The sequence below is a fragment of the Oncorhynchus tshawytscha genome, linkage group LG13 (assembly GCF_018296145.1).
Source record: "Oncorhynchus tshawytscha isolate Ot180627B linkage group LG13, Otsh_v2.0, whole genome shotgun sequence".
In the NCBI taxonomy this organism is placed as follows: domain Eukaryota; kingdom Metazoa; phylum Chordata; class Actinopteri; order Salmoniformes; family Salmonidae; genus Oncorhynchus; species Oncorhynchus tshawytscha.
The window spans coordinates 17,384,807-17,412,769 of NC_056441.1; the positions used below are offsets into that span (position 1 = coordinate 17,384,807).

At 43.2% G+C, this 27,963-nt stretch overlaps 1 protein-coding gene across 2 annotated transcripts; it reads left to right on the forward strand.

Moving 5' to 3' along the window:
- The first annotated feature begins 1,102 nt into the window (after positions 1 to 1,102).
- gpnmb (glycoprotein (transmembrane) nmb) lies at positions 1,103 to 26,150 on the forward strand. Of its 2 annotated transcripts, none has more exons than XM_024440981.2 (12): positions 1,103 to 1,201; positions 2,084 to 2,221; positions 2,322 to 2,486; positions 2,594 to 2,767; positions 3,586 to 3,747; positions 11,429 to 11,740; positions 11,986 to 12,051; positions 12,182 to 12,424; positions 12,613 to 12,712; positions 12,870 to 13,087; positions 24,822 to 24,912; positions 25,035 to 26,150. In XM_024440981.2, exons 2-12 carry the CDS (start codon positions 2,095 to 2,097, stop codon positions 25,186 to 25,188), a joined length of 1,812 nt encoding a protein of 603 aa, XP_024296749.1. In that variant the 5' UTR covers positions 1,103 to 1,201; positions 2,084 to 2,094; the 3' UTR covers positions 25,189 to 26,150. The 2 variants fall into 2 exon arrangements, with proteins under 2 accessions (XP_024296749.1, XP_024296748.1); XM_024440980.2 differs by having other exon boundaries at positions 1,133 to 1,337.
- Positions 26,151 to 27,963: the final 1,813 nt, after the last annotated feature.

Genomic DNA, 27,963 nt, shown 5'->3' on the forward strand with positions numbered 1-27,963 from the left:
CGAAACATTTGACGCAAGTTAAACAATTTAAAAGCATGTAAACTTCTGACCCACTGGGAATATGATGAAAGAAATAAAAGCTGAAATAAATCATTCTCTCTACTATTATTCTGACATTTCACATTCTTAAAATAAAGTGGTGATCCTAACTGACCTAAGACAGGATTAAATGTCAGGGATTGTGAAAAACTGAGTTTAAATATATTTGGCTAAGGCGTATGTAAACTTCTGACTTCAACTGTATGTATACTGTAGCTAAGAAAGTCATACTAAATGTATGTTGTGTAATAAGTTGTTAGTACCCTATGTGCCTCACCCAAATAATTTGGTCCCTTTCCCCCTCATAACTTAGCCTACTGTTCTGACTTGGTGGTGCACATGTAGCGTATAGCCTGTTTTAGAGAAATGTAATGATTGAATTTTGTAAGAGCTTTCATTGCTTGCTTATATGCCCCCTTTATTTATCATACTGTTCTGACTTGTTGTACAGGGAGAACACTGTAAGAATGGCCCATATTCTGAATTCTGTCGCTGTATATTTCAAAAGTGCTGAACAAATAGTTATACTGATTACATCGGTCATTGCTCGCTCATTAATGTCTTAATCGAAATTACCTCTTACCCTCTCGTCGTCCCCTTATGCCATAGTTTGTCCATCTCAATTGTCAGTAGAAAATACATTTGTTTAAGCAAGTCAGCCATATCAGCTATGTTTTTTTTAAAGGCAGTAAATGAGGCTGAATGAATTGTTTCCCTGCCAGACAAGGCTCTGCTGATAGCCATGTGTAGCGGTAAGGATTCACTCCATGGTGCTGAAAAGAAAGCTTTTCTGTTGGGACAGCTTTATATAGGCCCTAAGAGTTAATGTGCACTGTTTGTCACCGTTATGGTGCAATTAATGTATTAATTTTAGCATGTAAAATATATATATTTGGCATGCATCTACAACGTTGTTTATTTTTTCGCACTACCAAGATTTACATGCTAAAATCGCCACTGAACGGGACAGGACAGAGCAGAGGGGTGGGGACTGAGACGGTTCACATGAAGCGCGCGACCTAATGAAGGATGAGGTGCATCTTGTTATCAACGTCATATGTTTGCGCGTGCATGCATCCCTCTATTAAATGATGGAACTCCGGGCACGCGGGGGAAGGAAGGGAGAATAGGTGCGCGTGGGAGCAGTTCTGTGTTTGGTGAGGTCCGTGTGAGCAGCAATACCTTTGGGGTTGTGTGAATATAGTTGCAGCTTTTTATCCAGGTAGAAATGGGACGTTTACATTATGTCTGTGTTCTGGCTTGCACTTTTTTCGTTTGTCAAGCAAATGGACTCAAAAGTAAGTAAAGTTTTAGTTGCTTTTGGAATCTCAGCTGTACCTATCAATCAGGTTTGTGGTATAGGATGCTTGGATGCAGATTAAGCATAATTTGTTGTCAAATGAAGAATTTAAATAATATAGGGATGATTGTAAGCCTACATTCTTGTTGATACTTGTTATGCGGATCGTTGTATATTTTTTCCATTTAGCCTATAAAGGTTTAATATGCAATCAGTCAACTCTTTCAAATGACTAGGCTATAGGTCGAAATAATTTCACATGGGCTATGCATGGAATTGAAATGTATTGTAATTTTTCTCCGTTTACAAATTACGTTTTTCAAGTAAAAATGAACGCTTCGGACTAATAGTTTTCATCTGACCTTGGTCATCCTCTAAGAATGTCAGAGAGGTGCGCGAGCTGTTATTGCGTTGCCAGTATCCACGCGCTTGTCTTGTCAGTCTCAGTCCCATGAGCCCAATTATGCCATTTACGCGCGTGCACTAGTAGATGCGTCTTGTGAATATGGTTTCCTCGATAGGTTTTCCAACAGTATACAAAACATTTTTGAACACAATATCTATTGTAGTCTGTGTCTAGAATATGACCGTTTATTATGGTTAGGGAAATAGGCTGGTTTCAACGAATTCATACAATAAGCTTACATTAGAGCGCTCACATTAGGCAGCATTTTCCAATATACGTTTTTAAAAGTACCATTTTAGTCTATACATTTCAAAACAAACATTTACTCTCTCTCTCAGCTTACGGAGACATGTTCCCTCATAAGCATTCAGTATCGATGAAGTTTCCACCGATCCCTGGTTGGAACCCAGACAGTAACTCATGGGATGACTATCTTTACCCACCCTTCAGTCCCAAGGAACTAACGCGGAGGAAAGGTGAGCACCACCACTGACCTTGTCAAATTATGCAGGGAAAGTTTATGATGTTCCTCCTTTAAAACATTTAGCTCTCCACTATTTTCACACACCTATCCAGGTCAGCCCATCAAAGTTCGCCTGACCAGTGACAGTCCTGCGATCATTGGCTCTATGGTGTCATTTACGGCCAAGCTAGAGTACCCACCTTGTCAGAAGGAGGATGCCAATGGGGAGCTGGTGTGGGATGAGCATTGTCCGGATGGTGTGGAGCTGGAGGCCTCAGGTGCTTCCCACAAACCACTCTACGTGCACGCACACACATTTGCGTGCCACAAAAAGGACAATATCTGATAACTTCTGTATTGACTAACTCTCCCCTCTCCTGGTCAGCTAACGGTCAGCTGAAGCATGGCTATGTGTTTAACTGGACCTCCTGGCTGGATGACTATGGCTTTGGAAAGTGTACTGACCTGAAGAGATGTAACGTCTTCCCAGACGGGAAACCCTTCCCTCAGAGCAGCGACTGGAGACACAAGGGCTACGTCTACGTATGGCACTCCATGGGTAAGTCTCACTCAAACACAATCAGACACGGACATACTCATGCACACAGTCATAAACACACACATGCACGCACAATGTCTTCAATTATATGTGCTCTATCAAAGATGCACTATGCAGAAATCGCTCTGCCATTTCCTGGATGCTAAAATTCGAATAGTTTGCCTAGGTTAGAGCATTGGGCCAGTAACCGAAAGATTGCTGGATCGAATCCCCGAGCTGACAAGGTAAAAATATGTTGTTCTGCCCCTCATGCAAGGCAGTTAACCCACTGTTCCCTGGGCACCGAAAACGTGGATGTCGATTAAGGCAGCCCCCTGCACCTCTCTGATTCAGAGGGGTTGGGTTAAATGCAGAAGACACGTTTCAGTTGAAGACATTCAGTTGTACAACTGACTAGATATCCCCCTTTCAATTAATGTGACAAATGAATTATTTCAATTAATGTGACAAAACAACAGTGTGGAGAATCATTATACCATCTAAACCAAGGTGAAATATATTTTCCATAACCAAAATATAGTATTTTCAGCTGTTTGAAGCTGGTGTACAAAACCAAAAGTAAAAGACGCAAAAACAAAGCATATAAATAGTGCACGTTGAACAAATCTGCTTCTTGCTTTCAATAAGAATGACAGATCTGTAACTCACAGTTCTAAAAAGTTTCATATTGCAGCTTTAAAGGTGGGGAAAGGTGAGGCGGCAGGTGCTGAGAGAGATCGAGATCTGCTATTGCTGTAACTCTCTCTGCCCTCCCTCTCCACCTCCCTCCCTCCATCTCTCTCTCTCTCTCTCCCTCACTCCCTCCATCCCTCTCTCAGGTCAGTACTCTGAGACGTGCGATGGCTCCTCTTCCACCCTGACAGTGAACACCAGTGACATCACTCAGGGGCCGGAGCTGATAGAAGTCATGGTGTACAGGAAACGTGAGCGCAGGAAGTACAGCCCCCTGGCCACAGACAAGACCGTCTTCTTCGTCACAGGTGAGTCCCCTGTATACACTTCATGTCTACTCCCAAAGCATCAATGGAACGGGTCTCAATCCACATCCCTTCTTCCTCCCATCTACTATTGTTTCTTCCCCTTGTACATCTTATAGGACACCAAGCCCTTAGTCAGGTGGAGCTTTAGTGTTTTTTTGCTTTCACTTATTAAAAAAAAAATTGACAGTCAAGAATTTTGTTGATTGGAACAAAGGCCGACGGTGTGTTCCAAAAGGCACCATATTCCCTATATAGTGCACTAATTTTGATCAGACCCCTATGGCTGTAATGTACTATGTAGTGCACTACACTCTTAGAAAAAGGGTTTCAGAGATTCTTCGGTTGTCCCCATAGGAGAACCCTTTTTGTTTCTAATTAAAACCCTTTTCGGTTCTAGGTAGGATCCTTCTGTGAGAAGGGTTCTATACGGAACCCAAAAGGGTTCTTTCTACCTAGGGTTCTTCAAAGGGTTCTCCTATGGGGACAGACAAATAACCTTTTTAAGTTCTTTATACGCTACATTCTTTTTAAAAATGTATTATTTTACCCCAATTTCATGATATCCAATTGGTAGTTACTGTCCTGTCCCATCGCTGCAACTCCCGTACAGACTCGGGAGAGGCGAAGGTCGAGAGCTGTGTGTCCTCCGAAACCCAACCCAGCCAAGCCACACTGCTTCTTGATACAACGCCCGCTTAACCTGGAAGCCAGCCGCACCAATGTGTGGGAGGAAGCACCGTACACCTGGCGACTGTCAGCATTGCACCCTGGCTACCACAGGAGTCGCTAGTACGCGATTGGACAGGAACATCCCTGCCAGCCAAACCCTCCCCTGACCCGGACGACGCTGAGCCAATTGTGTGCCGTCCCATGGGTCTCCCGGTCGCGGCCGAGCCTGGACTCAAACCAGGTTCTCTAGTCGCACAGCTAGCACTGCAATGTAGACAACTGGGCCACTACATTCTCAAAAGTATGTGGACACCTCTTTCAATTAGTGGTTTCAGCTATTTCAGCCACAACCGTTGCTGACAGGTATATAACATTGAGCATACAACCATGCAATCTCCATAGACAAAAATTGGCAGTAGAATGGCCCATACTGAAGGGCTCATACTGAAGAGCTGCCCCGGTCAACTGTAAGTGCTGTTATTGTGAAATGGAATCTTATAGGAGCAACAACGGCTCAGCCGCAAAGTGGTAGGCCACACAAGCTCACAGAACGGGACCGCCGAGTGCTGAAGCTGAAAAAACGTCTCACCTCGGTAGCAACACTCATTTCGAGTTCCAAACTGCGTCTGCAAGCACCATCAGCACAATAACTGTTTTGTCTCATGAAATGGGTTTCCATGGCCGAGAAGCCGCACACAAACCTAAGATCACCATGCGCAATACCAAGTGTCGGCTGGAGTGGTGTAAAGCCTGCCGCCATTGGACTTTGCAGCAGTGGATAGGGCTGTTGCAGTGACCGTTTTACCACCACACCGGCGGTCACGTGTCATGTAGCTGGGGATTTTAACAAGGCTAATCTGAAAACAAGACTCCCTAAATTGTATCAGCATATCGATTGCGCAACCAGGGCGGGAAAAACCTTGGATCATTGTTATTCTAACTTCCGCGATGCATATAAGGCCCTGCCCCGCCCTCCTTTCGGAAAAGCTGACCACGACTCCATTTTGCTGATCCCTGCCTACAGACAGAAACTAAAACAAGAAGCTCCCATGCTGAGGTCTGTCCAACGCTGGTCCGACCAAGCTAATTCCACACTCCAAGACTGCTTCCATCACGTGGACTGGGATATGTTTCGTATTGCGTCAGATAACAACATTGACGAATACGCTGATTCGGTGTGCGAGTTCATTAGAACGTGCGTTGAAGATGTCGTTCCCATAGCAACGATTAAAACATTCCCTAACCAGAAACCGTGGATTGATGGCAGCATTCGTGTGAAACTGAAAGCGCAAACCACTGCTTTTAATCAGGGCAAGGTGACTGGTAACATGACCGAATACAAACAGTGCAGCTATTCCCTCCGCAAGGCTATCAAACAAGCTAAGCGTCAGTATAGAGACAAAGTAGAATCTCAATTCAACGGCTCAGACACAAGAGGTATGTGGCAGGGTCTACAGTCAATCACGGACTACAAGAAGAAAACCAGCCCAGTCACGGACCAGGATGTCTTGCTCCCAGGCAGACTAAATGACTTTTTTGCCCGCTTTGAGGACAATACAGTGCCACTGACACGACCTGCAACGAAAACATGCGGACTCTCCTTCACTGCAGCCGAGGTGAGTAAAACATTTAAACGTGTTAACCCTCACAAGGCTGCAGGCCCAGACGGCATCCCCAGCCGCGCCCTCAGAGCATGCGCAGGCCAGCTGGCCGGTGTGTTTACGGACATATTCAATCAATCCCTATACCAGTCTGCTGTTCCCACATGCTTCAAGAGGGCCACCATTGTTCCTGTTCCCAAGAAAGCTAAGGTAACTGAGCTAAATGACTACCGCCCCGTAGCACTCACTTCCGTCATCATGAAGTGCTTTGAGAGACTAGTCAAGGACCATATCACCTCCACCCTACCTGACACCCTAGACCCACTCCAATTTGCTTACCGCCCAAATAGGTCCACAGACGATGCAATCTCAACCACACTGCACACTGCCCTAACCCATCTGGACAAGAGGAATACCTATGTGAGAATGCTGTTCATCGACTACAGCTCGGCATTCAACACCATAGTACCCTCCAAGCTCGTCATCAAGCTCGAGACCCTGGGTCTCGACCCCGCCCTGTGCAACTGGCTACTGGACTTCCTGACGGGCCGCCCCCAGGTGGTGAGGGTAGGCAACAACATCTCCACCCTGCTGATCCTCAACACTGGGGCCCCACAAGGGTGCGTTCTGAGCCCTCGCCTGTACTCCCTGTTCACCCACGACTGCGTGGCCACGCACGCCTCCAACTCAATGATCAAGTTTGCGGACGACACAACAGTGGTAGGCTTGATTACCAACAACGACGAGACGGCCTACAGGGAGGAGGTGAGGGCCCTCGGAGTGTGGTGTCAGGAAAATAACCTCACACTCAACGTCAACAAAACTAAGGAGATGATTGTGGACTTCAGGAAACAGCAGAGGGAACACCCCCCTATCCACATCGATGGAACAGTAGTGGAGAGGGTAGTAAGTTTTAAGTTCCTCGGCATACACATCACAGACAAACTGAATTGGTCCACTCACACAGACAGCATCGTGAAGAAGGCGCAGCAGCGCCTCTTCAACCTCAGGAGGCTGAAGAAATTCGGCTTGTCACCAAAAGCACTCACAAACTTCTACAAATGCACAATCGAGAGCATCCTGGCGGGCTGTATCACTGCCTGGTACGGCAACTGCTCCGCCCACAACCGTAAGGCTCTCCAGAGGGTAGTGAGGTCTGCACAACGCATCACCGGGGGCAAACTACCTGCCCTCCAGGACACCTACACCACCCGATGTTACAGGAAGGCCATAAAGATCATCAAGGACAACAACCACCGAGCCACTGCCTGTTCACCCCGCTATCATCCAGAAGGCGAGGTCAGTACAGGTGCATCAAAGCTGGGACCGAGAGACTGAAAAACAGCTTCTATCTCAAGGCCATCAGACTGTTAAACAGCCACCACTAACATTGAGTGGCTGCTGCCAACACACTGACTCAACTCCAGCCACTTTAATAATGGGAATTGATGGGAAATGATGTAAAATATATCACTAGCCACTTTAAACAATACTACCTAATATAATGTTTACATACCCTACATTATTCATCTCATATGTATACGTATATACTGTACTCATATCATCTACTGCATCCTTATGTAATACATGTATCACTAGCCACTTTAACTATGCCACTTTGGTTACATACTCATCTCATATGTATATACTGTACTCGATACCATCTACTGTATCTTGCCTATGCTGCTCTGTACCATCACTCATTCATATATCTTTTTAAGTACATATTCTTTATCCCCTTACACTGTGTATAAGACAGTAGTTTTGGAATTGTTAGTTAGATTACTTGTTGGTTATTACTGCATTGTCGGAACTAGAAGCACAAGCATTTCGCTACACTCGCATTAACATCTGCTAACCATGTGTATGTGACAAATACAATTTAATTTGATTTGATTTTGAAGGCAGTCAAATTCCAAGTGACTGTTTAGTCATGGTAATTAATTAGGCTTCTCCAAGCTCTGATGCTGCTGCTAGTCGTTAGTAACTAACTTAATAACTGCCTGGTACTCAGCACTCTATTGTCCCTCTAATTACCCTGATATCAAAGCAAATCAAATCAAAAATCGAATCAAACACTTCCTGAGAGCCCATGAGGTCATGTTGAGCATGAGTGATGGCCTCGACTAAAAATAGGAGGATCCCATCAGCTTTCTATAGGCTAGACCTACTATTTATTTCTCAACTTTCCTAATATTAAGCACATTGCTTATATTTACAACCGGAGTATAACCTACCTGGCTGGCATAAAAATGAACCATATGAAAAGCGTCCTCCATTTGCTATTTAAGTGTATAGATTACATGTATTCTTTCCTGCTGCCCCTGCTTCGAGACAGGTGCACGATAATGGTCCATTGTAAATCAAAATATATTTCACACATATATAATTTAATATATGTAAAGACTAGATTAAATCAAGAATAATCTGATGGGTGACAATATTAGCCTATCACTTGGGAATTAAATATTATCACTTGTGAACAATGCCCAGCTTAAGAAACAATGCCTTTTTTTGGGCAACTTTTTCGAATCATAGTGGCACACCTCATGTAGCCTAGCCCATAAGCCTACATGTTTTGATAAGGTTTGTATCACAACTAAAGTGGCCAAATAACTTCTTCAAATTAAGCACATTCATCTGCATTACAAGGGGTGTAGAGCCTAACTGGCATGCATAAGCATCGTGTGAGTTTCAAGTTTGGGGAAGATAATTTTCACCATAAAAATGCACCTTTATAATGAAAGCATTACATGCATAATTGCATTTGTGGTCACCTTTGATAATGGTGTTTTCTGCTAATGGTACATCTGCCCTTATAGCCTACTACCATGTGCGCATTGCTGGGCTTATAATGTGAAGAATAGCCTAATAGTTAATCAACATTTTAAACTAAACGTTCTGATCTGTTGCGTCTGCCACATTGCATAAAAATGATTTTGAAGCTAGTAGTTGTATTAATTTGGGATCTATTGCATCCCTCAACTGTCCCAGACTATGTTTGGAATATTTATTTCTCACACAGAGTAGAATAGGTTGACTTTTGTACTATGGGGGAATAGTAGATTGACATAGGCTAGTGCTTATTGCTTTTCATTAGGCCTACTCATCTTGTAGGCTGAAGAAAAGTAAATGCTGACAATTCTTCCAATATCTTCCATTTGCACCTCGGAATTGGATTAGGAAGCGCACAGTTGTATCCCCGATGTGTCTGTCTTCACTTGTAGCCTGTGAGAAAGACCCGATCGTGTGATGGAGAGCCATATGAGTGGGAGGTGATTCGGAGCGCTCAGCACTCAGGGAGAAGGGCACAATGTCAACTGGCTGCAAAAGGCAAGGATTTTCTTAGGGTGCATTACGGCCACACAAAGGTGATAACGCCATGGAATTCGAGGCATTATCAAATCCTTGTCAAGTTGTGAATGAGTGACTGATGCAGTGTGTACAAAAAAAACAAAGCAGAGCTCATGCCTTTCAAGCAACTTTTTTCAAATCATCATGCAGCCTTACAATGTATTAAAAATCTAAATATATAGCCCAACGTTTGTAGAACACCTAAAGTTACATTAATAACTCTAAATTAACTGCTCAACACAGAATGTGTACACTCCCTCAAATCGTTTGGAGAAAATGTCCTTTCTATTTTATTCAGCTTTGTTCAATTGTATTATTCATACTATAAAATAATGCCACAGAATTCTAAGCAAATTGTCTACTAAATGAACTAGTGTATCCCACAGCCATTTGGCATAGCAGATCAGGGCCTAACTTATGACAACTCAGAGTATGCTATTCTGTTCTTCTGAAATAGACTACATTTTCTTCTTTAGACCTGTCAAAAAGAAATCATGGATTTATTGTAAAGTTGTAGGCTATATTTACATGGATTTATTAGACTTTTTTTGTTTTTGTTTTTTGTTTTTGTTTTGTATTTTACCCCTTTTTTCTCCCCAATTTCGTGGTATCCAATTGTTTTTAGTAGCTTCTATCTTGGCTCATCGCTACAACTGCCGTACGGGGTCGGGAGAGACGAAGGTTGAAAGTCATGCGTCCTCCGATACACAACCCAACCAAGCCGCACTGCTTCTTAACACAGCGCGCATCCAACCCAGAAGCCAGCCGCACCAATGTGTCAGAGGAAACACCATGCACCTGGCAACCTTGGTTAGCGCGCACTGCGCCTGGCCCGCCACAGGAGTCGCTGGTGCGCGATGAGACAAGGATATCCCTACCGGCCAAACCCTCCCTAACCCGGACTAGGCCAATTGTGCGTCGCCCCACGGACCTCCCGGTCGCGGCCGGTTACGACAGAGCCTGGGCGCGTACCAGAACCCAGGCTCTGGTGGCACAGCTGGCGCTGCAGTACAGCGCCCTTAACCACTGCGCCACCCGGGAGGCCCTTTTATTAGACTTTTAATGTAGATGTTCCAAAGTTCTGCATCAGTGACTTGCAAGCTATGAGTGGAGATGCTAAATGTGTTCATGTTAATTAACGGTAAATTACAGTGATACCAACAGTTATTTGCTTGACAATCACCAGCTGACAACATTTTGTGACCACCACAGCCCTAGCAGTGGAAACACGTTCTCTTGAGTGATGAATCATGCTTCACCATATGGCAGTCCAACAAACAAATCTGGGTTTGGCGGATGCCAGGAAAACGCTACCTGCTCCAATGCAAAGTGCCAACTGTAAAGTTTGGTGGAGGAGGAATAATGGTTTGGGGATGTTTTTCATGTTTCGGGCTAGGCCCCTTACTTCCAATGAAGGGAAATCTTAACGCTTCTACAGCATACAATTACTTTCTAGGCAATTCTGTTCTTCCAAATTTGTGGCAACAGTTTGTGGAAAGCCCTTTCCTGTTTCAGCATGACAATGCTGACAATGCACAAAGCGAGGTCCATACAGAAATGGTTTGTTGAGATTAGTGTGGAAGAACTTGACTGGCCTGCACAGAGCCCTGATCTCAACCCCATCGAACACCTTTAGGATGAATTAGACCGCTGACTGCGAGCCAGGCCTAATTGTCAAACATCAGTACCCAACCTCACTAATGCTCTTGTGGCTGGATGGAAGAAAGTCTCTGCAGCAATGTTCCAACATCTAGTGGAAAGCCTTCCCAGAAGAGTGGAGGCTGTTATAGCAGCAAAGGAGGGACCAACTATTAAGGCCCATGATTTTGGAATGAGATGTTCGATGAGCAGGTGTCCACATACATGTAGTGTAGCTCCTTTTTTCCCCCCTAAAAGTGTACGTAGCGAAAAGGGTGCCATTTTGGAAGCAACCATAGCCTGTCTCTAACACATGAGATGGTCCTTCCTCAGAGGGACGCAGAAGTACAGAAGAGAATGTATAGCTGAACGGATGCGTCATGTCTGAGCGTTTCTCATTAACCCTTACCCCTTCACAGACAAGATCCCAGTGGCGGTGAATATTTCCCAGAAGGCAGCATCCAACCTGTCGGCGAGCGTGTTTGTGCGTGGCGAGGACGTGGTGTTCAGTGTGTCTGTTCACGACCCCAGTAACTACCTGAAGACTGCCGATGCCGTCGACTACATCTGGGACTTCAAGGAAGGCAACCAGCTGGTCACCCATAGCAACGTGGCCACGCATGCCTACAGCGCGGTCGGCGAAGTTAACGTGAAGCTGATGGTGGAGGTGGCGATCAAGATCCCGTGCCCCCCGCCAACACCGATGAGTGTTACTTCGCCACAAACTACAGGTACACACTCGAGTCACACACCTCACTTCAGAGGATACTACAGGCACACAAATCTAGAATAAGGTATGTACATAGTACACACAATAATGAGCTTCACCTGCACCTTCACCTGCACCTACTACCACACATGCCTGGAATAAGGTATGCACTGTTGGGGGATGGCGCATGTTTATTTTGGACTGATTGAGCACAGCCTCATGTCCATCTTTGGAGTGTTGTATCTTATCTCTTTTTCTCTCCTTCAGCGGCTCCTACACCTCCCACTGGCACTCACTCCATCACTAGCAAAATGGAAATAACCCATGGTTATGGTAAGAGTTAACTCTACAATGTGTATTGAATAGAAGTGTCTGCCAGAGTGTATGAGGAAATGTTTTCTCTTGTGAGTTTAGTTCTATTCAGTTTACATAAACTGTCCAAATTCGACTGTCTCGTTTCCAGTGCCAGTCACTACTGCCAGACCCACCTCCAAGGGCCCCAAAACACCTGTTCCCGGGACAACAGGCTTCCAGACGACAGAGCCCCTCCCCTCGACTGTGGCTGATTTGACCCAGGGGTTCAACCCGACCTCGCTGCTGCCAGCTGTCCCCACCCCTATGGTCCAGCTCCCTCACAGACACCTGGCGGCCACCGACTGCTTCCGCTACCTCTACGGAACTTTCCAGACCAACATCACCATCATCGGTGGGTGCATGACAATGGGATGTCAAACTGATGACAATCAGTGAAGTTAGATAGTCAGTCAGTTAGTTAGCCCCTCAGTTAATCACTTATCAGTCTATACAAATATATAAAGCTTGTACATTACAGATTTGGCTGATGAGTTCACGCGCACTCGAAATTGACATCACTTGGGCTTTACCCTATCACAGAGCACCTAATCAACAGCCAGCCAGCCAATCGAATCGTGGACGTGTCTGCTGCCAAGGTGACCAACACTGACATCAGCTTCCTGGTCAAGTGCCTGGGCAGGTGAGTGGAATACAATTACACATTGCTAATGCAACCCTCAGAAATGTTTTGGGGACTAGTGAAAAATGTAATTTGTGAATATTAGCACACAAACCACTCCATAGTTTCCCCATCCATCTCCCATAACCACCTCTCTACTTCTGCTCTCCCCACGTAGCACTCCCACCTCAGCCTGCACCATCGTGTCGGACCCCTCCTGCCGCCAGGTCAGGAACATCGTGTGTGACGACGTGCCTCCGTCTTTGGGGTGCGAGGTGCGCCTGCGGAGGACCTTCCTGGAGCCGGGGATCTACTGTGTCAACATCACCCTGGAGGATGCCAGCAGTATGGCCCTCGCCACCATCACCATTAGCAACACTGACCCTGACACACCCGGTAGGTCCCAGGGAAAAACCCTGAGGTACTATTGGCAGTGTTGCAGGCGGACTACTTTACACACGTCTGCCAGATCTCACAATGTCTGGATAGGTATTTAGCATAATTAGCTAACCACATCTGATACAGCATTCTGATGCCAGACTGTACAATGTCTGCTGCAATGTTGTAAACATGTGGATAAGTCCAAGTCGTAGTTGGAGGTTTAAATAAATAAATACATTTATAGGGAACAATGCACAGTAATCAACATCAATATTACAATAATGCAACATCCATGTAAATGTGCTGGGGTTAGCCAAAAGCTAATTCACACCCGTAGTCTCGGCAGCTAAGGACAATTATACAGCCACAATACAAATACTCACTAAAACAATACAAAATACAAATACATTACATCCAATAATATATCATTCTAACGACAAAAACAACATTATTATCAACTGTCATCTCACATATGAGGTAGCACAGATAACTCATGCGTACAGGTTTGGATAGATTTTAGCCATGTTTTCAATTCAAAATTAAAAGTACAATAATCAGTGCAGCTTCTCAAGTCCATATTGTAGCTCTAACAGAGATGTTACTGTGTGGAAAAGGGACAACACAATTCCCTCTAGTTACTACCCTTGTTATCCTGGAGGTGCTTTCCTTGAGCAAGATATGCCGGCATAGGGGTGGAGGGGCAAGACCATGGAGCATCTTAAAGACAAGGCTTGCATCTAAGTGCTGCTTAAAGCTATCCAGACTAAATTAATTATGTTTGTCAATGACAATGGTGGTAACTGTTTGGTTTGTTATAAAAAATCGTAAGTGTTTGTTTGTAGAGTGATTCAATTGGTTTCAGACTAGTAGGTCCTGCTTGTGACCAGCATGTGAGGCAATATCTCAGATGTGAGAAGATCACAGCATGCATATATAGTTTGGCATTCTCCAGAGGAAGGAAAGGTCTTATAAACCTAAAGTTGGATAATCCAAACTTGACAATGTTAACCACCTTCTTCACATGTTTCTTAAATGTCAAGTTGGAGTCCAAAATGACACCAAGATACCTGAAGTTAGACACAACTTTCAGATTCTCCCCATTAACAAGAGCAGCTCGTTGGGAAAAATCAATGGATTTCTTAGAGAAGTACATACAAACAGTCTTGATATTTAAATGCAGGCAAGAATTAGTCATCCATTTAGAAACATGTACCATAGCTAAAGTTAACTTGTTAACAACCAGTTGTCAATTGTTTTTGTACATAAGACAGCTAATCAAAATCAAATCAAATGAGTACATCAGTATCTCAAAGTTCCAGATACAACAAACTGACCCTAGCCCCCGACACATAAGTCCAGGACCCTAGGACACATAAACTACTGCAGCATAAATACTGGAGGCTGACACAGGAGGGGTCAGGAGACACTGTGGGCCCCATCCGATGATACCCCCGGACAGGGCCAAACAGGAAGGATATAACCCCACCCAGTTTGCCAAAGCACAGCCCCCACACCACTAGAGGGATATCTTCAACCACCAACTTACCATCCTGAGACAAGGCCTAGTATAGCCCACGAAGATCTCCGCCACGGCACAACCCAAGAAGGGGCGCCAACCCAGACTGAAACATCACATCCATGACTTAATTAACCCACTCAAGTGACGCACCCCTCCTAGGGACGGCATGAAAGAGCACCAGTAAGCCAGTGACTCAGCCCCTGTAATAGGGTTAGAGGCAGAGAATCCCAGTGGAAAGAGGGGAACCGGCCAGGCAGAGACAGCAAGGGCGGTTCTTTGCTCCAGAGCCTTTCCGTTTACCTTCACACTCGTGGGCCAGACTACACTCAATCATATGACCCACTGAAGAGATGAGTCTTCAGTAAAGACTTAGGTTGAGACCGAGTTTCCGTCTCTCACATGGGTAGGCAGACCATTCCATAAAAATTGAGCTCTATAGGAGAAAGCCGTGCCTCCAGCTGTTGACAGGAAGCCAGTGTAGGGAGGCTAGCACTGGAGTAATATGATCAAATGTTTTGGTTCTAGTATTTAGCACTAACTGAAGTTTATTTAGTGTTTTATCCGGGTAGCCGGAAAGTAGAGCATTGCGGTAGTCTAACCTAGAAGTAACAAAAGCATGGATTAATTTTTCTGCATCATTTTTGGACAGAAAGTCTCTGATTTTTGCAATGTTACGTAGATGGGGAAAAAAGCTGTCCTTGAGACAGTCTTGATATGTTCGTCAAAAGAGAGATCAGGGTCCAGAGTAACGTCGAGGTCCTTCACAGTTTTATTTGAGACGACTGTACAACCATTAAGATTAATTGTCAGATTCAACAGAAGATCTCTTTGTTTCTTGGGACCTAGAACAAGCATCTCTGTTTTGTCCGAGTTTAAAAGTAGAAAGTTTGCAGCCAACTACTTCCTTATGTCTGAAACACAGGCTTCTAGCGAGGGAAATTTGGGGGCTTCACCATGTTTCATTGAAATGTACAGCTGTGTGTCATCTGCATAGCAGTTGAAGTAAACATTATGTTTTCAAATGACATCCCCAAGAGGTAAAATATATAGTGAAAACGATAGTGGTCCTAAAACGTAACCTTGAGGAACACCGAAATGTAAAGTTGATTTGTCAGAGGACAAACCATTCACAGAGACAAACTGATATCTTTCTTACAGATAAGATCTAAACCAGGCCAGAATTTGTCCTTGTAGACCAATTTGGGTTTCCAATCTCTCCAAAATAATGTGGTGATCGACGGTATCAAAAGCAGCACTAAAGTCTAGGAGCACGAGGACAGATGCAGAGCCTCGGTCTGATGCCATTAAAAGGTAATTTACCACCTTCACAAGTGCCGTCTCAGTGCTATGATGGGGTCTAAAACCAGACTGAAGCATTTCGTATACATTGTTTGTCTTCAGGAATGCAGTGAGTTGCTGCGCAACAGCCTTTTCTAAAATTTTTGAGAGGAATGGAAGATTCAATATAGGCCAATAGTTTTTTATATTTTCTGGGTCAAGGTTTGGCTTTTTCAAGAGAGGCTTTATTACTGCCACTTTTAGTGAGTTTGGTACACATCTGGTGGATGTGAGACGTTTATTATGTTCAACATAGGTGGGCCAAGCACAGGAAGCAGCTCTTTCAGTAGTTTAGTTAGAATAGGGTCCAGTATGCAGGTTGAAGGTTTAGAAGCCATGATTATTTTCATCATTGTGTCAAGAGATATAGTACTAAAACACTTAAGTGTCTCTCTTGATCCTAGGTCCTGGCAGAGTTGTGCAGACTCAGGACAACTGAGCTTTGAAGGAATATGCAGATTTAACGAGAAGTCCGTAATTTGCTTTCTAATAATCATGATCTTTTCCTCAAAGAAGTTCATGAATTTATTACTGCTGAAGTGAAAGCCATCCTCTCTTGGGGAATGCTGCTTTTTAGTTAGCTTTGCGACAGTATCGGATTGTTCCTTATTTTCCTCAATTAAATTGGAAAAATAGTATGATCGAGCAGCAGTAAGGGCTCTTCAATACTGCACGGTACTGTCTTTCCAAGCTAGTCGGAAGGCTTCCAGTTTGGTGTGGCGCCTTTCCAATTTTCTGGAAGCTTGCCTCAGAGCTCGGGTATTTTCTGTATACCAGGGAGCTAGTTTCTTATGAGAAATGTTTTTAGTTTTTAGGGGTGCAACTGCATCTAGGGTATTGCGCAAGGTTAAATTGAGTTCCTCAGTTAGGTGGTTAACTGATTTTTGTCCTCTGACGTCCTTGGGTAGACAGAGGGAGTCTGGAAGGACATCAAGGAATCTTTGTGTTGTCTGTGAATTTATAGCACGACTTTTGATGTTCCTTGGTTGGGGTCTGAGCAGATTATTTGTTGCAATTACAAACGTAATAAAATGGTGGTCCGATAGTCCAGGATTATGAGGAAAAACATTAAGATCCACAACATTTATTCCATGGGACAAAACTAGGTCCAGAGTATGACTGTGACAGTGAGTAAGTCCAGAAACATGTTGGACAAAACCCACTGAGTCGATGATGGCTCCAAAGGCATTTTGGAGTGGGTCTGTGGACTTTTCCATGTGAATATTAAAGTCACGATAGGAATTCAGGGAACTCAATGAGGAACGCTGTATATGGCCCAGGAGGCCTGTAAACAGTAGCTAAATAAAGTGATTGAGTAGGCTGCATAGATTTCTTGACTAGAAGCTCAAAAGACGAAAACTTCATTTTTTTGATGTAAATTTGCTATCGTAAATGTTAGCAACACCTCCGCCTTTGCGGGATGAACGGGGGATATGGTCACTATTGTAGCCAGGAGGTGAGGCCTCATTTAACACAGTAAATTCATCAGGCTTAAGCCATGTTTCAGTCAGGCCACTCACATCAAGATTATGATCAGTGATTAGTTCATTGACTATAATTGCCTTTGAAGTAAGGGATCTAACATTAAGTAGCCCTATTTTGAGATGTGCGGTATCACGATCTCTTTCAATAATGACAGGAATGGAGGAGGTCTTTATCCTAGTGAGATTGCTAAGGCGAACACCTGCGTGTTAACTTGTAGGCAAACAAGTGGGAGATTTTTCATTTATATAGATGGTAAACAGAAGGAGGGCTAATATTGACCCTTCTGGGGCCCCAGTGTTATAGTAAAGAGAGTCCGACTTGAGTGTCACCCAGACGAACCCTTTGACTTCTGTTTGCCAGATAGGAATACATCCAACTAATGACTTCAGTGGACACATTAAGGGAGGATAGTTTGGATAGGAGGACCTCATGATTCACAGTATCAGAGGCCTTTTTAAGATCCAAAAAGACTGACATCACCACCTATGTCCAGTTTAGATTTTATTCACTCCAGAAAATAGCAATTGGCTGTTTCGGTAGAAGCGTTAGTTCTGAATCCAAATTGCATTTGATGTATGGAGTTGCCCTGAATGAGGTGATCAGTCAGATGATCAGCCATCCATCTTTCAGCTACTTTTGATAGCACTGGAAGCATGCTTATAGGTCGGTAATTTTCCACCAGTGTTGGGTCAACAGATTTTAAAACGGGTGTCTTGTCTTTGCTATGCCGGATTAAGTGATATGACATGCTATTTTATCAAATAATTTCTCTAATTAATATTACCTGATTAAACAAATCATGTAAATGTAATTAACTAGGAAGTCGGGGCACCACGGAAGAATGTTTATAGAGGTGTTGTCTTCTGAATAAACTCTTAAGGACCTGGTAATCTTTTATATCAATAGCAGTCAATTATTAATCGTCACCTTATTCAGTCTCATCTGAACGTCGTAAAATTCTTGATTATCTTCACAAACCCTGGCTAACAAGTTGAATCAGCAATACAAAACTTGGTTTATTTTTCATTACTAAATACCTAAATAATCACAAAATTACATATACACAGGATGGATTATACATTGATTACTAATTGTCATACAAGAAAACGTCCCCAGTGGACGGAACCGACATGATGGCTGGTTACGCAAAGAAAGGGGGTTGGGTTTGAATGAAAGCACGGGAAGACTGAGTAACAAAAGGATTGGGTCTTATGAAGCTATGCTATCATAAATACAGAATCTTATGCATTCCAAATAACCACCCATTTGTAAAAGGAAAATACAATAAATATTTACTCTGAGCTGCACTTCGATAGATTGGTTGTAGATGGAAGGCTGGGTTGCCCAGCAGAGATCTCTTTTGTCCTTTGAAGAATATGTTGTGGTAGAACGGATACGTTGTAGTACCGTCGTCGTGTGGTAGAATGTATACGTTGTAGTACCCTGTCTTTCTCAAGAGATTGTCCGTCCTTTCCTAGCCCACGTTTACAGCTGCTGCTGTTTACTCGACGTCTAGGATGTATCACTTCTTTAGTGGATAAGAGTTCAAAATTCATACCAAGCTGCCATACTATAAGCTCATGCTATATTCTGGCTGGTATAGTCGAAATTCATCCTTCCGGGCGTGTCGATCGTCACCTCCACGTTGACTTTATCCCTTCTAAACATATAGACATCAGTCCTCACGTCACCGGGAATACAATGTTAATTTTGTTAGGATGTAGTCGGTCAACCATTCGCAACCAGAGCTCAGGCTGAGGTTGGCTTAGTTCTGTAGTTGAAATCAGCCCTTTTAAGCGTATGGACAGCCTTCCTGACGTCATCGGGAACACAAGGTTGACTTTCGCCAATGGGCTTTTGTAGTGGTGGAGAGAAGGGCGTGTTTCATAGTTCACAACCAATGTCTGTTCACTTGGGTGGGGCCACTGAGTGAGCATAGTTCACTTATGAAAACAATTATTTCATTTAGAAGCTAAAATTACATTTCATCTTTTCACAAATAGTTTCATATTTAAACATTTAAATTGCACAACAATTCCAGGTGAATCTGACAACTAGTGTGTGTAGTGTGTGTAGACTTGTCATCCTATCATCAGTAATAATGTCTCAGACTACAACTGATCTGACATCATATTCTTTAAGTACCAACATATATTGTCAACTGGTTGGATTACTGAAATATGGTTCCATTCCCCAACCGTTTGATGTTACCAGACTCTCTCTGTTAACAAAGGGCTTTCCAAGAGTCCAATCTGTAGAGAGAAAAGGGGGAAAGGTATTTGTGGAGGTCATAAACCTCACCAACAGAGCAACGTCATGACACAGGTATCACTGCAGCAGACTTCCAAGCGTTGGGGAAGAACCCACATTTGATGGACAGATTAACTAGATGTACAATAGGGGCAATCAGAGAATATTTGTTCTCTTTAGTAATACAGTGTCTAGACCAAATACATATTTTGTTCTAGAGCTCAAGAAGCTAATAATACTGTCCACTGCTGATGCTGAGATTTCAGGAATTCTGAATATTGGTTTATTATCTTCTATGGGAGTGAGAACTGTGGTCTTGGTTGAGAATCTTTGAGCCAGTTCCCTGACAGTTAACAAATTTTTTTGTTGAAGATGGTGGATATGAAATTGGAGTCTTGAATTAGAATCCCATTAACCTTTAATTCAGGATGATTTTTGGACTTTGCAGCCCCTCTCCCTGTTAGTTTGTTGAGATTTTCCCAAATCACTTTGCCATTACCTTTTGCTTCATTGATCACTCTAAGAAAGAACTCTGCTTTTGCATTTTTTATATTCCTAACCACCTTATTTCTCAGTGATGCAAATGTACGTGTCATCATTCTTACCAGACTTCTATGCTTTTTTCAAGGAACAATCCCATTCTCTCATCTGCCTCCAGAGGTCCTCATTGAGCCATGGTAGAGAGGTTTTCCGTCTTGGCTTACGTTGAAATTTCCTAGTAAAAGAGTTATCCACGTTGTCAATAGCAAAGAAATGCTTTGTATCCAAACTCTGGGCATTCATTGCTTAACAGATCAGACCAGTCAATTTGATTTATAGCTGCATCGTAGTCACTCTGCTCACTTTTCTGGATTTTTTTATCTTACTGTTGCACGTTAATATTTTTCAAATGTATTTCTTATTTCACCTTTTATTTAACCAGGTAAGCTAGTTGAGAACAAGTTCTCATTTACAACTGCGACCTGGCCAAGATAAAGCAAAGAAGTGCGACACAAACAACACAGAGTTACACATGTAACAAACAAGCGTACAGTCAATAACACAATAGGGGGGGAAAAAAGAGTCTATATACAGTGTGTGCAAATGGCGTGAGAAGGCAATAAATAGGCCATAGTGGCGAAGTAATTACAGTTTAGCAAATTAACACTGTGTAGTGATAGATGAGCGTTGGAGTGTTGTATGGCATTGAAGCTCGTTTGGAGGTTAGTTAACACAGTGTCCAAAGAAGGGCCAGATGTATACAGAATGGTGTCGTCTGCGTAGAGGTGGATCAGGGAATCACCCACAGCAAGAGCGACATTGTTGATATATACAGAGAAAAGAGTCGGCCCGAGAATTGAACCCTGTGGTACCCCCATAGAGCCTGCCAGAGGTCCGAATAACAGGCCCTCCGATTTGACACACTGAACTCTGCCTGAGAAGTAGTTGGTGAACCATGCGAGGCAGTCATTTGAGAAACCAAGGCTGTTGAGTCTGCCGATAAGAATACGGTGATTAACAGAGTCAAAAGCCTTGGCCAGGTCGATGAAGACTGCGTCTCTCCAGTTAGCCATGTTTCCGTGAAGCAGAGAACGTTACAGTCTCTGATGTCCCTCTGGAATGCTACCCTTGCTCGGATTTCATCAACCTTGTTGTCAAGAGACTGGACATTGGCAAGAAGAATGCTAGGGAGTGGTGCACGATGTGCCCGTCTCCGGAGTCTGACCAGAAGACCGCTTCGTTTCCCTCTTTTTCTGAGTCGTTTTTTTGGGTCGCTGCATGGGAACCATTCCGTGGCACTGGTTGTAAGGCAGAACACAGGATCCGCATCGCGAAAAACATATTCTTGGTCGTACTGATGGTGAGTTGACGCTGATCTTATATTCAATAGTTCTTCTCGGCTGTATGTAATGAAACCTAAGATGACCTGGGGTACTAGTGTAAGAAATAACACGTAAAAAAAACAAAAAACTGCATATTAAGCGAGGCGGCCATCTCTGTCGGCGCCGGAAGTGCTCTATCTTGCCTATGCTGCTCTGTACCATCACTCATTCATATATCCTTATGTACATATTCTTTATCCCCTTACACTGTGTATAAGACAGTAGGTTTTTTTGGAATTGTTAGTTAGATTACTTGTTCGTTATTACTGCATTGTCGGAACTAGAAGCACAAGCATTTCGCTACACTCGCATTAACATCTGCTAACCATGTGTATGTGAGAAATACAATTTGATTTGATTTGATTTGACAGTACTGTCTTTTATCGATGGCGGTTATGATATCGTTTAGTACCTTGAGCGTGGCAGAGGTGCACCCGTGACCAGCTCGGAAACCGGATTGCACAGCGAAGAAGGTACGGTGGGATTCAAAATGGTCAGTGATCTGTTTATTAACTTGGCTTTCGAAGACTTTAGAAAGGCAGGGCAGGATGGATATAGGTCTATAACAGTTTGGGTCTAGAGTGTCACCCCCTTTGAAGAGGGGGATGACCGCGGCAGCTTTCCAATCTTTAGTGATCTGACGATACGAAAGAGAGGTTGAACAGACTGGTAATAGGGGTTGCAACAATGGCGGCGGATAATTTTAAAAAGAGAGGGTCCAGATTGTCAAGCCCAACTGATTTGTACGGGTCCAGGTTTTGCAGCTCTTTCAGAGCATCTGCGATCTGGATTTGGGTGAAGGAGAAGCTGGGGAGGCTTGGGCAAGTAGCTGCGGGGGGTGCGGAGCTGTTGGTTGGGGTAGCCAGGAGGAAGGCAAGGCCAGACGTAGAGAAATGCTTATTGAAATTCTCGATTATCGTGGATTTATCGGTGGTGACAGTGTTACCTAGCCTCAGTGCAGTGCAATACGGTTCTTAAATCTCTTTTTAGTGAGCTTTCTAACCACCAATGTAACATTGTGTCAGATATGCCAGTTAGTAAGTTACTGGACTTAGTTATTCGATCAGTTCTGTTAGTAAACACCAGATACATTTGAGTCTGGGATGACTGTGTCACTCTGGTTGGACCTTGTATTATTTGATTGAGTCAGGTTGAAATAATCTGTGATTTCTGAGTTTCTTCCTGCAAGTTTTGTTTTCCCAGTTTATATTGAAATTTCCCATGAAGATGATCTCCTTCTTATGAACTCATTCTTTAAGCATGGCATTTAGATGGTCATTAAACAAGATATCAGATGTTGGTGGTCGATATGATCCAATAATAGTGAGATATATATATATACACAGTGGGGCAAAAAAGTATTTAGTCAGCCACCAATTGTGCAAGTTCTCCCACTTAAAAAAATGAGAGAGGCCTGTAATTTTCATCATAGGTACACTTCAACCATGACAGACAAAATGAGAAAAAAAATCGCATTGTAGGATTTTTAATTAATTAATTTGCAAATTATGGTGGAAAATAAGTATTTGGTCATCTACAAGCAGGCAAGATTTCTGGCTCTCACAGACCTGTAACTTCTTCTTTAAGAGGCTCCTCTGTCCTCCACTCGTTACCTGTATTAATGGCACCTGTTTGAACTTGTTATCAGTATAAAAGACACCTGTCCACAAGCTCAAACAGTCACACTCCAAACTCCACTATGGCCAAGACCAAAGAGCTGTCAAAGGACACCAGAAACAAAATTGTAGACCTGCACCAGGCTGGGAAGACTGAATCTGCAATAGGCAAGCAGCTTGGTTTGAAGAAATCAACTGTGGGAGCAATTATTAGGAAATGGAAGACATACAAGACCACTGATAATCTCCCTCGATCTGGGACTCCATGCAAGGTCTCACCCCGTGGGGTCAAAATGATCACAAGAACGGTGAGCAAAAATCCCAGAACCACACGGGGGGACCTAGTGAATGACCTGCAGAGAGCTGGGACCAAAGTAACAAAGCCTACCATCAGTAACACACTACACCACCAGGGACTCAAATCCTGCAGTGCCAGACGTGTCCCCCTGCTTAAGCCAGTACATGTCCAGGCCCATCTGAAGTTTGCTAGAGAGCATTTGGATGATCCAGAAGAAGATTGGGAAAAGGTCACGTGGTCTGATGAGACAAAAATAGAGATTTTTGGTCTAAACTCCACTCGCCGTGTTTGGAGGAAGAAGGATGAGTACAACCCCAAGAACACAATCCCAACCGTGAAGCATGGAGGTGGAAACATCATTCTTTGGGGATGTTTTTCTGCAAAGGGGACAGGACGACTGCACCGTATTGAGGGGAGGATGGATGGGGCCATGTATCGCGAGATCTTGGCCAACAACCTCCTACCCTCAGTAAGAGCATTGAAGATGGGTCGTGGCTAGGTCTTCCAGCATGACAACGACCCGAAACACACAGCCAGGGCTACTAAGGAGTGGTTTCGTAAGAAGCATCTCAAGGTCCTGGAGTGGCCTAGCCAGTCTCCAGTCCTGAACTCAATAGAACATATTTGGAGGGAGCTGAAAGTCCATATTGCCCAGCGACAGCCCCGAAACCTGAAGGATCTGGAGAAGGTCTGTATGGAGGAGTGGGCCAAAATCCCTGCTGCAGTGTGTGCAAACCTGGTCAAGGACTACAGGAAATGTTTAATCTCTGTAATTGCAAACAAAGGTTTCTGTACCGAATATTAAGTTCTGCTTTTCTGATGTATCAAATACTTATGTCTTGCAACTTAATTACTTAAAAATCATACAGTGATTTTCTGGATTCTTGTTTTAGATTCCGTCTCTCACAGTTGAAGTGTACCTATGATAAAAACTACAGACCTCTACATGCTTTGTAAGTAGGAAACACTGACGATTTTGCAGGTTATCAAATACTTGTTCTCCCCACTGTATATACGCCAGAGGGCACATACTCCCTGTACTGACCTCAAGTGGTTTGGCTGAATTTCCTGTATGGGAGCGTGGTAGAGCTCCTCCTCCTTATGGGGTTGGCTATATCATCCTCCTTTGTCAGGATTTCTCTCTCCATGATAAAATAGGTAAAACAGTCTCCTTTGTTGACCCAAAGGAGTCTGTCTAGGTTTTGTTTAATAGTGCTTGTGCTAAGTTTGCACCTGATACGAAAGTACTTTCCTTCTCTCCTGGTCTCATACCTACATCTCGTCTTTGCACTCCTTTCTACTTATTTCCCTTCCTCTCCTCGATCCAACTCTCTATCACTGTCCATTTCCCCTTTTTTTCTTACCACCCTCCCTTTTGTAGTGTCTAAAGCTCCTCATACTGCAGAGGTTGTCCTCTCCTCCAGTGCTATCCTGGTAGCCATCGTTGCCTTCATCGCCTTCATAGTCTACAAGTAAGTCAAGCCACAGTGTTCCACACACTCCGTCTATCACCAAGCTTCCCTTACTCATGATCTCTCTCCTCCCTCTCTATGCCATTTCTCTGTCCTCCTCTTTCCCTCCCTCTCTCCCCTAGGCGCTATAAGGTCTACAGACCTGTGACGAGGTCCCTGGTGGAGGATGCCAGTGTCCATGTTGAGATCGGGGGTCGTATGGGCCGGCTGAGGGAGATCATATTCCCCACCAACGAGGAGAGTCGCCGCCTGCTGACGGACAGACGCCCCGTGTAGACCCACCGTCGGTACTACAGAAGGGAAGCGAAATAAAACAAATAGAACTTACACTCGTCTGTCAGTTAGGATATTGAGTATCTGTTCTACACCATACATTTCTATCTGAATGTTCTGTAACGTTATATAATCCTGAACAGGCGCAAGCGTTTTTACTTAGAGGTTCTTTAGTAACAAATGATACATTTAGCACATTTATAAATGCATCACAAAGATTTTAGATATATACCAATAACCAAGAGAACTTCTTTACATTTTAGTTTGTCAAAGTAATACTGTTAATAGGTAAGATGTGCTGAAAAATATGAATATGTTTTCTGTTTAGTTCACTTTGTAGTAGAAAAGCACAAGTATGTGGCAAATGGCAAGAATTAAGAAAAGTTTGCAATAAAGCTCAGTGTTTTGAAGTTGGGGCGGGGCAGTGTTTAAGGCAGTGCTGGGGTGTATTCATTCCACCGATTCTGTTGCAAAACGTTTCTTAAACAGAACGAAATGGGGCTGGACCTACCTGAATATGTCCAATAGACACTCGTTTTGCTCTGTTTGCTTCCATTTGGTTCTTTAAACTGTAAACAGTTTCTGTAATGAATGCACCCCTGGTGTGAGCGTGATAGTAAGGTCCTTTCCCATTTCAATCCCTAGCTTCTTCCCCTAGTCTTTTCAGATCTGTGAACTCCAAAGCGAAATGGGGCTAGGAACTAAAATGGAACTGGGCCAAATAGAACTGCTTTGAAGTTAAACGGGTCTAATGGTTTTGGAAATCAAATTCAGTAAATATCTTTGCAGACTTTCACAAGCATAACAATGTGTTACTTTTAGAAAATGTTCAAATATTAGATTTATCAGTGTTTAACTGTACATCCCACTGCCCATTCTCTAATGTGCATATAATTTACATTTGTTGCACGAATGTACTGAATTGTAGTCATTTAGTTATTATAAAAGCCATCATTTCAAACCAATCTAAAAATGTAATTTTGTTCTGGAAAGATTCAAATGAAGATTGTGAACTAACCACTGTTTGTGAATATACTGGTAATGTCTGTAGCCTAACGATCTGCATGTGTCTTGGGAGTAGGGGGGTTACAAGTGATGAAACAAGTAACCGGATTTAAATATAATTTAAAGTTGGATTTTTGACACTACTACACTGTTGCAGTAACTGACCACTGAACACAGTTGGGGCTAAAGTTAGCTGAAGTTTGTACTGGCTTTAGAGAACCAAACTACAGATTCCAGTTCAGCATGCTCCATAGACACATTACCAAAAGTATGTGGACACCAGATATGATACAACACTCTCAATTGCAGTTCCAACACCTTACCACTGCTACAGCTAGCTATCAGCGGAGCATTGTCTGGCAGGGAAACAGTTCATTCAGCCTCATTTACTGCCTTTAAAAAAACATAGCTGATATGGCTGACTAACTTAAACAAATATGGTTTGTACTGACAATTGAGATGTAGAAACTATGGCAAAGGGGACGACGAGCAGGTAAGAGGCAATCCGTGATTTCGATTAAGACATTAATGAGTGAGCTCGGATGGACGTAGTAAATAGAACTATTTCTTTAGCACTTCTGAAATGTACAGTGAGAGAATTCAGAACATGGGCCGTTCTTACAGTATTCTCCCTGTACACCAAGTCAGAACCGTAGGATAAATGAAGGGGGCATATAAGCAGACAATGAAAGCTCTTACAATATTTAATGATATTTCTCTAAAACAGGCTTTATAGGCTAAATGTGCACCACCAAATCAGAACAATAGGCTTAGTTATGGGACCAAATTATTAGGGTGAGGCACATGGGCTACTAACAACTTACTACAAAACATACACTTAGTATTACCTTCTTAGCTACAGTAAACATATCTTCCTGTTGTATTACGTAATTTATGCAGCAGAATACAAGACATTTTTGGACTCACCTTGTTTTGTTGTGCTCACTTGAACAGGAAGGTGGTGTGGCCATCGTTCATGGGCAAATTTTGTCATCAAACTTCATCAAAGTCTGGCATTCTCTGGATTTATGGTGCTTTCAAGACAACTGGGAACTCGGAAAAAAACAAGGTCTAATCGTGATGTCAGTGATCTTCAGGTCGGAGCTCTAGAAAGCGGTCAGAGTTCCCGATTTGGAATTCCGAATTGGATGATCATTTAAAACGTATTTTCCCAGTTGGAGCTCGTTTAAAAAAAAAAATTATCCGTTCTGAGTGTCCAGTTGTTTTGAACACGGCAGAAGTAATGCTGGACTCAATGTTTATCTTTTTAATCTTGGAAGAGACCCTTAAACACAGACTTCACACCCACTCCACTGAATAGCAGTCTTGCTTTGTAATGCTTGCACTTCGATACCAATTCCTTCCAAACCACTCATGGTTGAATCTGCACTTTTCCACTTTTTATTTTACATTTATTGAACTAGCCAAGTCAGTTAAGAACAAATTCTTATTTTCAATGATGGCCTAGAAACAGTGGGTTAACTGCCTGTTCAGGGGCAGAACGACAGATTTGTACCTTGTCAGCTCGGTTTGAACTTGCAACCTTGCGGTTACTAGTCCAACGCTCTAACCACTAAGCTACCCTGCCGCCCAACACTTCTTGTGTAATGTTTATGTCCAATGACCACCGATACGTTTTATCTATAATTTCTCTTCATATGACAAGGATTGAAAAGGATTTGCCAGTAGATTGTCGACTTGATTCATGATGACTGCTAGCTAACCCTAACATTTTGAAAGTATGTTGACATCAGTTCAATCAAAGCTATGGTA